Here is a 14939-nt window from a genome sequence, read left to right as displayed (position 1 = left end):
GGGCGCATTACATATGTATTTAAGAATGTATTATACATATTTAGTTGAAAAAGTAGACCGATTCGACCAACATATATGATAAATGGACATATTATGTACGATTGTTAATCATGTAAACAATAAAAAGAAACAAAAATCATGTTAACCATATCAGCTTCATTTCGATGTCGATACGTTGTTTAGGTATTGATGGTAGAGAACATTGCTAACACGTGACACCTGAGCGCAGGCATAGGGGACTGAAGGGAGTAAAACACTGTAACTTGGACTTAAAAAAAAAGCCTACAAGGGTAGATAATATGTGTTCATTAAAGGGATGCGACCCCTGGCTTGTTCATGTGGAGATAAATGTCACAGACCGTCTGAGGAGTGGTGACTGAGGGCTGATAGTCTGAGGATTAAACATTCCGCCGTTGACAGACACTCCTACCAGACGGCGCTCCAATCGTGTCACAACGTACGTCATGCAGGTCCTGACGCCATCACCAGCAGGGGATGCTACTCTCGCGACTGGGGACAAGGAGTCACGATTCTCTAGATACGTGTTACGAACATCGCTCAAGAAACTCCCATGTATGCGGCCCGAGAAGCAATACATCCAGTCTACCTATTGCTGAGCACTGTCTACAGTAAGCAAACGCTGAGTTGATTCACCAGAAATGACCAACAAACTTCTTGCACCAGACGATGTCAGACAATGTTTTCTTTTGATGTTGAGACATATGTTACCAAGCCAGTCTTATTTATGAATAACTCTAGCAAATATTTATTCTTCAATATTTAATTATTCTTTTATTTGATACTTTCACAATAATCATATTGTTTCGAATCCAACACAATTTTATTAAAATTATCTCAAAATTTATTGGCTTATTCCTTTTCAGTCCCATTTTCTTGCCCTTTATAAATTAAGAAATCAGTTTAATTGATAATGAGTAAAATTACATTTTTGATCGGTCGCCAGAATCCCCCATCAAGACAAATGTTTATCTAACGAGGCTGGACTTCTGTTAGAAGATGTGGTTTATGAATGTACAAAAGTGTTTGATATTAAAGTCACTTTTTTGACAGATTTAAGCAGGAAATATTTCATTAAAAAGTGAAAGTGTTCACAAATAATTTCCAACTAAGATGCAAATTTTCGGGTTCTTGTCCCTGACCATGTCCTCTCTTTATTCCTTTTGTGCGTGGTGAGTCACAGATGGTGTGAACCCTATGAACTATTAGGAAACCAAACGGCTGGTCAGTGGTCAGCGGTCAGTACCCAGCAATGGCTATTACACTTGAGATGATAATCCACTCGTAAGACCACGCGCCGCCCTGTCACTCACGGCGAGATTTCAACCACTCCTTCAGAGTCGTCTCCCCTCCTCGAGGCGGGGCTACGTCACGGGGTCCAGGCTTTCCCAGCCAATCAGAAGGCGAGATTGCGTAATGGCGCGAAGACTTGCAGAGAGGCAAGACCAGGGCGACCTTAGAGAGAGAGCGACTAAAGATTACTTGACCCTGGTAAGAAGTTCAACAAGCCCTGCCCAGCTGGCCAAGTGGTGACCACAAGTAAGTGTCCAGTCTCCTTGCTGATGTTTACACCGCTTGGTCGTCGTGTGTGCAGTGGATGGTGATGCCTGTATGTGGATGAAACTGATGTAAACTGTTCTGTGAGTGACACGAAATGAGTTGTTGATATTATGAACAACAGCTGGATTGAGGAAACGGAAGGTAGTTATTTTGTTTTGTTTGTATATCTCTTACTTTTTAATTTTTTAAGTTCAAAATATAAGCAGGTGACAAGAAAATCACGATCATGCAATTAAATTTTTTCAGCTTATTTTGAATTGAGCTTTAATAAACAGCATCCACTTCAGTTTTTATATAAAATGTCATGCACACATGTGCTAGTATTTGCATGCGCACACATAAACTCAGACTATCATCATTCGTGATTCGAATTTCTAAACTATGTCTAAAAATTTATTATCTTAAATATTAAAAAAAAAAAAAATAAAAACAACAACCCCCGTGCAGAACTCGAACTGTGTTTGTAGCTTCTGGACTCCCAAATATGGGATATATATCCGATACAAAACTTGCTTTAGCAGGACACAATCTTGACAAAAATCACAACTGATTCTTGCTATTATTGTAGAGAATCGAAAGGGTTATTTTGAAATAAAAAATAAACAAACAAAAGAAAAATGAAGGCTTCTACATATATATAGCGTGATAAAATAAAAAAAAGTAGGCTTTGTCTAAATCAACAATAATCGTGTTTATCAGGTCGAGCAGGTCTTAAACACAATCACAAATTTACATGATATCAACCCCTGACAATTAAGAAAATAATACGCGACGAACGTATGTCGGCTTTTTGCGATCAAACTAACAGAGAGAGGAAAAGCTAGAAATTATTACTTGCCATAGAAAAAAAAAATTTTACATTGTCGTTATTGAAAAACAGGATTTCTTTATTTTAAAAATCAATTACCTTTAGAAGAAATGATTAGTAATTTTTTTCTGTTTTCATTTTCAGTAATCTCTGTGCACGAGAGCAAGTGAGTGCCAGGATGTACGCATGCGTGCTCATTCCCAAAAGCCTGAGTTTGGTGCTGCAAGCTGCATCCGAATCAGGCCAACCTGCTGGAGATGTCGGCTGCTGTGTGGAGCAACCTTCACCTCACACCCGGCACCATCCTGCACCCGGACGAAGGGGAGGTGCGCCTGGACAGGCTGGAGGTGTACGGCGTGCTCAGGGACGACGATGTAAGTCGATGATTATTCTGACGGAAAACAATCACAAATGTCAAGACAAAAAATAAAAAAAAAAAAAAAATAAAAACAACAATTATGGCGTTTCAAACCTTACCAATCTTGACAAAAAAGTTAACCCAAGGGGTGAGAACTATCTTGACAACAGTTATTTACTTACTTCTTGTCTCCAGTTATTATTATGGAGTTAATATTATTGATGGCGTACGTCCAGGAATATCTCTACTGAAAGTTATGCCACGAATTGAAGTCAAATAATTATTCTGAAATAAAAGCTATCGATGAAATAAGGTTAGTTGGACATAAACATTATCTTCGGCATAAGTCCAGTGATTATTTGAAAGTAAAACTTATACATTATTATTTTTTTAAAACCGAAGTTTTATTGCGCACTTTGTAACCTTTGAGCGAATAGGAAATAAGGAGGACAGGACAAGTGAAAGCCGATGTTTTCACAGTAAACTTGGCCAGGCATTGTCCGGCCCCAGGACAGGAGCATATGTCACGCTGTACCCTCCTAGTTGTCAGGTCACCTGACCAAGCGTGAAATTCGCGGCATTCTGACCACGGCCCCCGCGTATAAGCCGGACACCAGCGAGACACATATCCCATCTTCTTTTCACCATCAGCACAATACCATTCAGATTTACAGAAGGCCTCCAGTCTCCTGCAAAGATGGTGTGACCCTTGACCTCCGGCCACTCGTGCCGACCTCGGGGACCGTTAAAAGGTTTGTAATCGCTAAGAAAAGGAGGAAAGAAGGAAGGATGAAAAAAAAAATGCCTTGTGGAGGGGGATGTCGGTAATGTCCCCCAGTGTCGTATGCCAGCGAAAGGAAAGAAAACTGTCGCGGGGGAACCTGATGAAACGATAACTCTTCCTGGTGGTCTGAGGACTGGACACCCCACCCTCTAGGTTGAATGAGAGACATCTGTGCTGCACGGGTCGTTACGGTGCAGTGGGTGTGACACAGGTATACAGCGATGATAAGTCTGCAAGTTTGCTGTCGGTGCACGGAGCCTGCTGGTACATGGCATCACAGTCCTCTCATTTCTCGTTTTTTTTTTCTTCTCACCATCTTCTTTACATCACTTTTGATTCAGACATGTATGTCGAAGATAGATTGTTCTTCGGTTTCTTCTTTTCCACATTACTCATTAATCTTCCCCAGAGGCTGAAGACCTAGCTGCAGACTCTAATACGTCACAACAAGCCAGGTCTGGATGCGATGACTGATTGGTCATGGACCGATGACATATCAAACTGTCATACCAACGTCTAAGAATGTCCTAGGATCAATCCTAGATAAACTTGTTGAAAAAACTCTTCGTATCTGAAACTATATGGAGAAATGTTTGACATTGTTTAGCAAAGCTTTTATTTAATCATCATGTAAACACTACAATCATCACGTAGGTCATATTCGGTCCATATTTTGTCCTGGTATGAAGGGACAAGCACTTGTTGCATTGAGGAACAATTCTGTACAAATGACCACGCGAACCTCCTGCCCTGCCACACTCCAGGAGCGTCTGACACGAGAGCTAACGAGGACCTGATGACGGGCAGGGACCCCTGCGAGCCCTGACTCCCTGAACAGGAGGTGTGTGGCTACAGGAACCGACTGTGCGGGCAGAAGAAAGAAAATATTACCCGGGGTAGGGAACAAAGCCGCTTGAAAAGATTCTAACAAGCAAACGACAGCGCGTGCAGCGAGGCAGTAAACGTCGTCCTTTGACCTCAGACCCCTAGCGGTACGATTCTAATGATAGACCTCCGCAGGTAGGCGGCTGAGCTAATCGCCAGAGCCAGGTAACTCTAAGCCGGGGAGACAGGGGGAGGGAATGCGAGGGATGTTCTCACACTGATGCTGGGGCATTCATCACACCCGGCGAGCGGGCCGTCACCGAGGGAGGCATCATCGTCTGAAAACGACAGGACAGACGACTATCGCTAATTTGTAATCGTCAGGAGATTTATGTGCCTTCACCCTGCCGCCATTTTTGCGGCAAATTCCTTCAGCTGTTTCAAGAGTTGGAAGGGTCTTCGTCTTGTTCTAAAGCCTGGCGCCATATTGGCAGATCAAGATTTTGTCCTGGACCCTGATGTGCTCGTCTGTTCTTTCTGTTTCTATGTATAACCGCTGAACTTACTGTTCATCTTATGGACATATTTCTGTGAAGAGTTGTCAAAGGAGGGAACATCCATTACATATGCAAAAATTCTCTGAACTGCTCTAGTCATAATTAAAATAATGACAATTTGAGTACATTTGTTAATTTTATTCCATCGAGTTATATTTCTTGACAGCTCGTAGCAACAGACGAAGACAACAACGTCTATATCTTTATTTAAGGTGTTATGAAAGATTCAGACAGATTTTCGTTTTATCCTTGCTTTTAGAACCTGTGAAGGAGTAAACTCTCTTTGGGTCTACATGTTACATGTGTTCATGTTTTTCACAGATTCGCCGGAAGTACGGGTGCTACGACATCATTCATGAAGTGGACGGGCAAAAAGTTCGCCACTGCAACTGGATCCGGTTTGTCAAGGCCTCGAGCGACTCCGATAAAGTCAACATCATCAGCTCCATAGTCAAAGGTCATCCGTTCTTTCAAGTCATCAAACCCATCAAGCCAAATGACGAACTCGTGGTACTATTCCACGACGATAGTTCTGAGACATCGACATCTTGCCATGAAGTCACCCAGGTGACGATGTCATCGCCCAGTAGGCAAAGTATACCAGACAGGTCACTGAGTGCACCAAACGGTGGCTCCAGTGACACAACAGAGGAAGAAGAAGACAAGGACTCATCACCTGAAATGTCAAATCAGTCCAGCTGTCATCAACTCGTCCCCTCTGAGGAAAGATGTTCTCGACGACCTGAAGGTTAGTTTCATTCGTTTCTTTCACATGTTTCCATGGTGATTGAAAAATTTAACCAGTAGCAAACTATCCTTTAATTGCTACTAATAGTTAACAATGTATTATCAGACGTTTCCGACGACGAAAGCGCAAGATGGGGCAAGGACATGCAAGTGTCTTCCGGAGAAGAAGACAGCGTGTCGTCTCTACAGGTAACCGACAAAGACATTCCACAGTCTTCAGAGACAGCCGATCCCCATCAGCATTCCGACAACGAACAGTGCTCACCGAGGGAGGACAGAGCAACATCGTGTGAGGTAAGCTGATGTTAACGACAGAGATTGAATATTCATCGTGTCATACTACTTCATCTTTACCTCCTCCTCTTCATCATCATCATCGCTATCATCACAGTCTATTAACCTTCTCTATAGACATTTACTATAGACCTCCCTCATAACAATTAATTTTTCTTTTTTCTTTCTTATTTTGGAAGGGTTTTGAAGTAGACCCATGTCCCATTGGTTTCTACAACAACGCCGATACCGGAAGTACCTTCGCGGCTGTTTGCAGATGGCGCTCCTACTCGCAGAGGGCGAGAACGAACATGGTGGCCGTGTGACACGTGTCCCAAGAAGTTCGACAGACCCTCGCTTCTGAAGAGACACATCCGCACCCACACAGGTGAGCGAAGTCGCAACCAGAAAAACGCGAGGATAGCCTCCTCCATTATATTCACTGGGCACCCATTCATAACACTTTTCAGACACTACCTACCTGTGAACAGGTAGGTCCCTATAAGTATTATACAGTCAGACAGGCAGTCATCATGTTGTTGTGAACCTTACGGTGGGGCTGTGTGCAGGCGAGAAGCCGCATGCCTGTGATGTTTGTGGCAAGGCCTTCTCCACGTCGTCGTCCCTCAACACTCACCGCAGGATCCACTCGGGGAGAAGCCCCACCAGTGCCCCGTGTGCGGCAAGCGCTTCACCGCCAGCTCCAACCTCTACTACCACCGCATGACGCACAATAAGGTAGGCAACCGACAACAGCAGCGTCTCCAACAACATCAACACCACATCCTCCACAATTACCTCCACATTGCTTCTATTACAACTTCATCATCTCATCGTCACTCTCACAAAACCATAATCGCCTCCTACTACATTTACAGTTACTACTACGTCATTAACCTCGTTATCATCCCTCACCTTCTCCTTCATTCTTTGCACCGCCGCCGCCACCACCACCACCACCATCACCACCACTACAACTACTACTACAACAACAATAATAATGACAGCAGCTTCATGTCTGTGTGTACGTGTTTACTAGGAGAAGCCCCACAAGTGTCAGCTGTGCTCCAAGTCCTTCCCCACACCTGGCGACCTCCGCTCTCACATGCACATCCACAACGGCTCCTGGCCCTTCCACTGCGACGTGTGCAACCGGGGCTTCAGCAAGCACACGAACCTCCGCAACCACATGCTCCTCCACACAGGTCAGTCGGCATCGTCATCGTCATCGTCGGTCCCTTGGCCCTGATTGGCCTCAACGGCATGTGCTGATTTGACCACCCTCAATTTTTTTAAGTTTTTTCTCGTTTCTGTGGTAATGAGGGTCCAGTCGAGTGAATATTGTCCGCCAGTTTCTTCTTTTCTTTGCGTCTTATTCTCCCTGTCTATATCTATATCTCCAGGATCAGCCACACAAGTCTTTGCGATCTCTAGAGGTGGCAATAGATCACCTACATGTCATAGCTTTTTTGCCTTATTTCGTAAACAGCGAGTCTGTAAACATTTCCTGTTGTCTTCATCTACGGTTGTATGAATCCTGTGTCTTATCTTCACGCATCAACAGGTGACAAGCCCCATGAGTGCTCTACCTGTAGGAAACGATTCGCTCTTCAGTGCAATCTCAAGGCTCACCTCAAGACACATGTCGGTAGGTGTATTGGTTACTTACCTTCTCCATTTACCGACGAAATAATCTGTGTCATCTATTATAACGATTACGATGATGATCATTCTCTCTCCAGCTATGTCCACGTGACTTGATTTCTCGTTGACACAGTCTTCTATATCTGAACATGTAATACAGTGTTTTAATTTTTTTCCTCAGGTGACAAGTCATCTCCTGCACTAAATGTGGACAGGCGTTGTCTGACAACCTCAAGATGGTTTCTGAGGGACTGTGCAGCGGATGTTTTGAGGATTCTACAAAAGCATCATCGCAGAAAAGGAAAGAGCAGGTGACAGTTGACTCTAGAACTGACTTCAGTATCGCAAAACTGACCTCAGCATCGCCTCGTGCCTCCACGGACAAAGCCTCATCTCCAGGAGCATCCTCCATCTCATCAGCCTCGTCGGAGAGTCCACCAGCCCGCCGTGCGGTCAGTTCAACGGTCATCGTCCCTGGCTGAGTCCCTTTTCATCAACGTCGTCGTCATCGCTGACATCTCCCCCTGCCATGTCGTGCGTGATAACATCTGTGCCGTCACTTCCCCATTACATGTTCTTGGAAAGCAGGACTGCCACGTCACCGTCAGTATTCTTTGCACAGGAAATGATGTCACGCGAGGCTTTCATGCCGACTGCGCGTGCGTCGCTGCCTTACCCAATGGCATCCCCATGGAAACAACAAATGATTGCACAGGCATTTTGAATAGGCCTTTGCTTTCTTTTGACAGACAGTAAGAATGAGAAAAACAAGGAAAGAAATTTTTAAATGATTACATTTCACTTTTAATTAATTTTTATTAGTAAAACATTTGTTTGTCTTTACCACTATCGCGCTTTTTTGGAGGAATTTTCCATAACACATTTTTTTTTATATTCAAGGATTATTCTGAAGATGACAGATCCTCCGTTTTGGCATCTTTTACTAATTTTTGAAATTCAGCAGTTGTCCAGAGATCACGGAGGGGATGGTGGGATCGAATGACACTGCAAATACAGTTTGCAATGAATGACTGGTGTTCGTCTGTGTGCATGACTAACCAATAAAGTGGTCCTCGGTCATCTTATCTTGGCTGCTGGCCGTGTCTCTATGTGCAATATTGGGACTGACATCTTTGTGCCTTTAATTGAAGAGTATTTGACCGCTTGAATATTTTCTCAAACCAAAAGTGAATAATACTTATCAGTAATGCTCAACTCATTAAGATTTAACATATCATATTTACTGGAGCATTCTGTATGCAAGTGGATGTCATCTCCATTTTTACATCCAAATTAAACACTATGCTGCCTTAGATGTTTTACGATCTTTATCTACGACTATAGAAATAAGTTTGAAAAAATTTTTTACTGGAGTATATTATTCAAGGTTCAAGTAGTCATTGAGATTGTTTTATCGCCATTTTATGTAAATCGTGTCATATTTCCTTATTTTTGTGTATCTATAAATGTAGATAGCGAAGAAGATCGTAGAGTGACTATCCAATAAAGTGGAAAAAGGTCTGCTTCACTGGCAACCGGAAAAGGATGAATTTTTTTTCTGTATTTGGTTCACGGGAATGAAAATAATTATTGTCAGACGCCACAGGCCGAGTTTCCAAAATAATTTAAACAGAGCAGTTTATAGTTGTGGACTTGTCCGTGTGTGAAAATGTGACACAAGAGATGAAGTGACCTGAAGAGTCAACATATATCTTCTGGTCAGGCTGGAGAGGGTTTTTTTTCATGAACTCGATTTTTTTCTTTTGTGGGCGTGGTGGGCCGGAGGACGTGCGCGCGGAGGGCAAACATTCTGGTGACCCTCGCCGCGTCACGACACAGAGGTCACAATAGCCGTGACGTCGCTAATGTGGCGCGTGGAGCGTGACCAGCGGCCAGCCACACAACAAGTTTATTTGTTCACACAAAGGCACGTGTTTGAGCACACAGTCGCTACAACGCCGCCACGTGGGGACTGACCTCTGACCTCTACTTCCGCTGGCGCAGCACGTTCTCACACATGACTGTATCTTGACAACGACGATGACGATGAGAGTGTCACATAATGTGAATATTGATATTAAGTAGTAGTTTCTTTTATTATTGGGACATTCTACAATAATTTATCTCAGAAATGGGAGTTTTATTCTAGAACTTTATTTAATTTGCTTGATTCACGTAAAATGAATAAATTAATGAATTATAAGATTATAATAAATCTTGTTAAATGTGTCTCCTTCCTTTATTTATTTTCCCTCGTCCTTTCTTCCTATCTTTCGACTCTCACTCTTTATTGTGCTTTTTTTCTCGCTCTTCTCCTCTTTCGTTTATTCATTCATTCTCTCACTTCATATCCCTTTCTAGGCACACATATCCTCATGATCATTATTTTTCTCATTGCCACTGTCATTGTCCACCTTCTCCCCAAGCCCTCACATCATCTGCCTATTTAACTTCGCTCATCATCTCCTTCCTTTTATCACCATTACCGTCCTTCTCTCTCTCTTCTTCTTCCTCATTGTGGTCATAGCCCTCCTGCTGCTCGAGGAATATCGCACATTCACGTGGCGAATAATGTACCCGCGCGATTTTCTTGCTGACCACCGGCGACGACATTGAGTCTTTGTGTCCTCCCTCGACAGGACGCCATTCCTTTCCTCCCAGCTTCCCCCTAGAGAGGACCAAGGGGACGTAACTAAGATGGACAGACTTCAATTTACGGGCAAGTAACTCCTAACATTGCCCTGTCTTCAGGTTCGACAGTGGTCAGTGGTAACACGCTTTACAATGGAATTCAAAGGGTAATCAGATTTTCGTCAGGAAATTGAATCTCTCAAGTGTTTAGACAATTTCTAAATTCGCTACTTCACATCATTCTGTACCCAAACACTTTACAAACATTCCCCCGACATTGGATCAGCTTTGCATACCTCCACGATTCATACAGATATTTTAATTGTTGTTTTTACAGTGGACTTTAGGGGAAGAAGGACAACTCTTCGTCTTGATGACGAGTTACGCAAACGTGGCGCCCGGCCGTAAGATGGAGCCGAGAGGCGCCTGGTGTCCCATCTGCCAGTAATCTGTGTTTAGAAAAAGGGGATTGAAAATTAACCGCTCCATTTGAATGGCTTCACGCACGTCTTCACGCGTGGATAAAAGGTGTGGGAGGGTTGGGAAGGTGATGCCGCATCCTCCGTTTGTGCGCGAGGAGGGCGAGCTGACAGCGCGGAGGACGTCCTCCAGACAGGTTTACTAGAGCGGCAAAGACATCCTTCCCTCCTCCCACACATCATCCCCTCTTTCCACCTCCTGTGTTCTCCGTGTGTGTGTAAGGAGTATGCTTGTAAGGCTCAAGAACAAGAGGGAGACATGGAAAACATACGAGGAACAGAAGAACAAGCAAACAACATTTGAACGACAGACGGATAAAATGATGAAGAATGAAAGACAAATATAGACAATACAAAGGAGAACTAAGATACAAGGACTTAGAGTATAGTGATTTTACAGAGCAGGGAAGAAGCAATAAGCGGAAAAAGCGGGAAGGGTGTGACAAAGGACTAGCATTGTGGGAAGTGGTGTAGGGAGGAATGTTTAAGGAAGGGGTACGTTGACAGTGGCTTCTGGGTAGTGGCAGATATGGAAACATTGTTATATCCACATTTATTACCACTCTAACTATACTATCCCGAATAAAAGGGAGAGAGTTCCATTGTTTTGCTGCACAGTGACTAAACATCCTGTGGCCATATGTTATGGTGACAGGAGGAGTAAGGAGACGATCGTCATCCGAGGAGCGGAGTTGTCTAGCTGGGATGTGCGGGAAGAGCAGTTCAGAGAAATATTCAGGGCAGGTGCCAGCAAAGAAATTAATCAAGTAATCAAGTCTAGACAAAACAAACACACAGACAAGTGTTGGTAGCGCGGGTAGACAGAATGTGACTGAACCTACAACCATCTTGAAGTGGAGGGACCTATGTATGTAAGTAGACTTTCGTCTTGATGGCGCTGGGTGTAAGGCAACGGCCGGCAGAGAACATCACCAGATGTGTAACCACAATGTCGCGACAGTTGGCGAGTACAAAGGTAACCTTAACAAAGTCTGCTTTTAGAGCTTTTTACCTCGCCGCCAGTGTCTGTAATAGTCCCTGCACCCGCCCAGCCCAGCCAGTTAAGATGCTCGCATTTCGCCCACTCACCCCCTCCTCCTCATCTTTACCCCCTCTCAGCCGCCGACACTTTTCTCCTCATCTGCAACCTGTCTCCTCAGGGGACCCAGCCTATCACTTTGTGCAAGTCGCGGTCAGCATCGAGTAACTCGCTCACAAGCTCATCAGCTCTTGCACCGACCATTTGCTCGCTGATTTCAGGATCTGATACCGGAAGTAAGGGGCGACGTTGTCAACAAGCAGATGCGCACATTCCAAGAGTGTGTTCGTGTATTTCTTGGTGTAGCGTTTAACCCTAAATTTTCTTGCTTATATTTATTAAACAAACCCCCAAAAACTAACAAAAGAAAAATCAGTCTTTATGAAAGACAAAAGATTAAATGGAATGATAAAAAAGAATAGAAAAGAAAACAACAATAACAAAACAAAACAACAACAAAACAAAAAAAAAAAAAAAAAAAAAAACAAACAAAAAAAACAAACAAACAAACAAAAAAAACCAAACAAACTACAGTGGAACCTCGGTTAACGAACTTAATCCGTTCTGGAAAGCTGTTCGTTATCCGAAATATTCGCTATCCGAGGCGTTCGCTAACCGAGGTTCCACTGTAGTTTGATAGCAAAAAGTTTTGGGATAGAAAAAGATCTGACTACAGTCTCAGTGGTATGGTTTGCGGTAATACGATTTGCGATCAACGACTGGAAAAAATAATACGCCAACCGAATGTGATGAAGGAAGATCTGAAGATGAAGATTGGAAAAAAAAAAATTAAAATCGACAACACAAGAAACAATTTTGTTGCCATTGCTAAGAGTTAAGTTGAAACTTTCTGCACCGCCTTCCCCAACCGACCTGAAGGAGATAAATTAGAATAAAACAATTTTCTAGCAATTTACCTGCAAACGCTTTTACTGACAAGCCGAGGGCCACGTGTCCTGAACAGGCCGCTGAGCGGCTGTGTGACTGAGGTCAGGGGTCGTGCACTGAGGTCGCCCCCTTTGTCATCTTTACGCCTTGTTTCGCGACTTGGAATAATTGTCTGACGGTAATCGGCAAAAGTCTCGCGTGGACAGGCGGCTGGACACCACGCGACCTTTGAAACAGTACCTCCATGTCAGGGGGCAAGCAACGGGAGAAGGGAGGGTGCGCCAACGGGGTGGGTGGGGGATGATGAAAGGGAGCGAACCACGGTCTGGACATTGGTTTATGAGCTCCATGCTCCATATTAGCACACTCGACATTGTGTGTGTGCGCGTGTCTGTTTGGATTTATGAGAATTACACGAGAATTACAACGAAAATCACAGTCACTACAATAAAACAAGACTTACTTTGTCAAAAGTTAGTTTTTCTGTTAAAAGATTGGGTTTGATGTCTTATTGGACGGATTTATTTTACTAATAAGTAAAATTTACTAATAACGAGTGGTTTATGTTTATTTTTTATTGTTAGTAATGGATGTTTACTTTGGGTGTGAGGTCTCTGTCAAAGCAGTTTTAGAGTATGGGCAGGCTACGACTGTCATCCAAGTCAAGGGTGGGTTTGAGAGTTTGCTTTGTGAGACAGAATTTAGTTGGAATTAGGATCAATGAAAGGAAATTTCCACTCGGACTCTGGCCAGTCAAAGGATATCATCCTGGCAAGAGTTCCGTTCTACAATGTGCATAATGGGCACCTCGAACTCATAAGTACATTTTATGCTGAGGTAGGAGGCCAGAGAAACTGCTTTTCGTGCACATATTGAGGAAGAGGAAGAGAGGAGACAGAAAGCAAAAAAAAAAAAAAAAAAAATAAATAAATAATAAATAAAATAAATAAAAAAAAATAAAATAAAAAAAAAAATAAAAGTAGACAAAACAATAAGAAAATGTGAAAGAATAGAGAGAGAGTCCAGGACTACTTTACGGCCGTGGCCCTATATTCCAATAACTTTCGTTTTAACAGAATTGTTTCCGTTTACCTAATGCCATCCATACGAAAGTAGTTTATTTTGTTTGGTTTTCCTCATTAACACCGGAACTGCTCGGCAGTGTGGTCCGGCGGTGGTTGCTCTACTCTGCGCGTGGCGCCTGCCCTATACCCCACAACTCATGTTTGCGCACGTGCTGTCCACGTGCCGGGAGGCTCCAAGTCCGCCCCGCCGTTCACAGACCGCTTTACCTCCTCCTCCCTCCGCGTTTCCTCCCCATCTTCCGCCTTGCTTCCGCTTTCGCTGCTCGCACGACTATCCCCCCCAATCCCCCTCCTCCTCGAGCCTTGATACAATCTGGGATTAGCGTCAACAAGCAGGGTAAACAACACTCAGCAGAGGTCACTCTTAATTATTACAGAACACCTGGTGTAAGGGGAAGTAAGTGGGACAAGGGAAGAGCAGACGAGAAGGGAGTGAACTCTCTGGAAATAAAAATGCTGACGAACATTCTTTATTTAGTAGCATTAAATATTCAGTAAGTCTCTCCTTTAAGTTCTGTTTTCTTTGTCTTCATCGAGCTTTCAACGTGCTCGTCGACATTCACGATGACGTCACCAACACGTGACGGACAAGCTCAAGACGTACTTGTACGTCCATGCTTAGCGTAACGAGCGGAGTTCACGTGCTGAAGACGTACTTGAGTGCGTTGTCCCCCTCGTGTGATTACCGTAAGAACAAACATCAGTGCCATGTCAGTCTGACTAAGTGTTCCTGCTGAAGCCAAGGTGGACTCGATGCAGAAGACACTCAGCTCTCAGTGTGTCAAAACATGAAGAGTCTGTCCTTCGCCGGCGTAAGAACCTTCAAGAAGCTGTCTGACGAACATGCTGACACCTCTAAAGGTGTTTTTCATCCACACAAACACAACTTTTTTCTGTTGTAAAGTATTTATAACATTGCCTGTTCTGTGTGTATTACGTATTACTCTTTTTTTCAATTTTTTTTCCAACCCTCCTCGATTTTCGAACTATCAGAGACTGGCGTTAGTTTATTCACCTCCTTCAAAGATATCAGTATTCTGTTAGTGTTTACTCTCTGAAACGCTAATACTTTGTGTTTACGACCTATAAGGACCCACGCTGACAACATTTTCTTTCAATAAAAGGTCAGATTAACTATTATACGAATATTTTATAGAGAAGGCGATATCAAGATCATTGTCGTATTCAGGAGTCTTTTTAGAGGAGCAAGCCGAGTTCTTTGTCATTTCTATTTGTTTGTTCT

The 14939-nt window shown here is 43.4% G+C and overlaps 1 protein-coding gene across 1 annotated transcript; it reads left to right on the top strand.

The window, feature by feature from the left end:
- The first annotated feature begins 1434 nt into the window (after positions 1-1434).
- On the top strand, positions 1435-7889 carry LOC112568441 (zinc finger protein 771-like). The gene is given in 10 exon segments (XM_025245744.1): positions 1435-1509; positions 2614-2760; positions 5232-5658; positions 5764-5951; positions 6144-6318; positions 6500-6577; positions 6580-6668; positions 6970-7135; positions 7495-7578; positions 7756-7889. Coding segments are annotated over 10 exon segments (1563 nt in total).
- Positions 7890-14939: the final 7050 nt, after the last annotated feature.

Source organism: Pomacea canaliculata, linkage group LG7 (assembly GCF_003073045.1).
Source record: "Pomacea canaliculata isolate SZHN2017 linkage group LG7, ASM307304v1, whole genome shotgun sequence".
Taxonomy (NCBI): Eukaryota; Metazoa; Mollusca; class Gastropoda; order Architaenioglossa; family Ampullariidae; genus Pomacea; species Pomacea canaliculata.
Note: the sequence above shows the minus strand (reverse complement) of the source record. Positions and strands in the feature narration are given on the sequence as shown.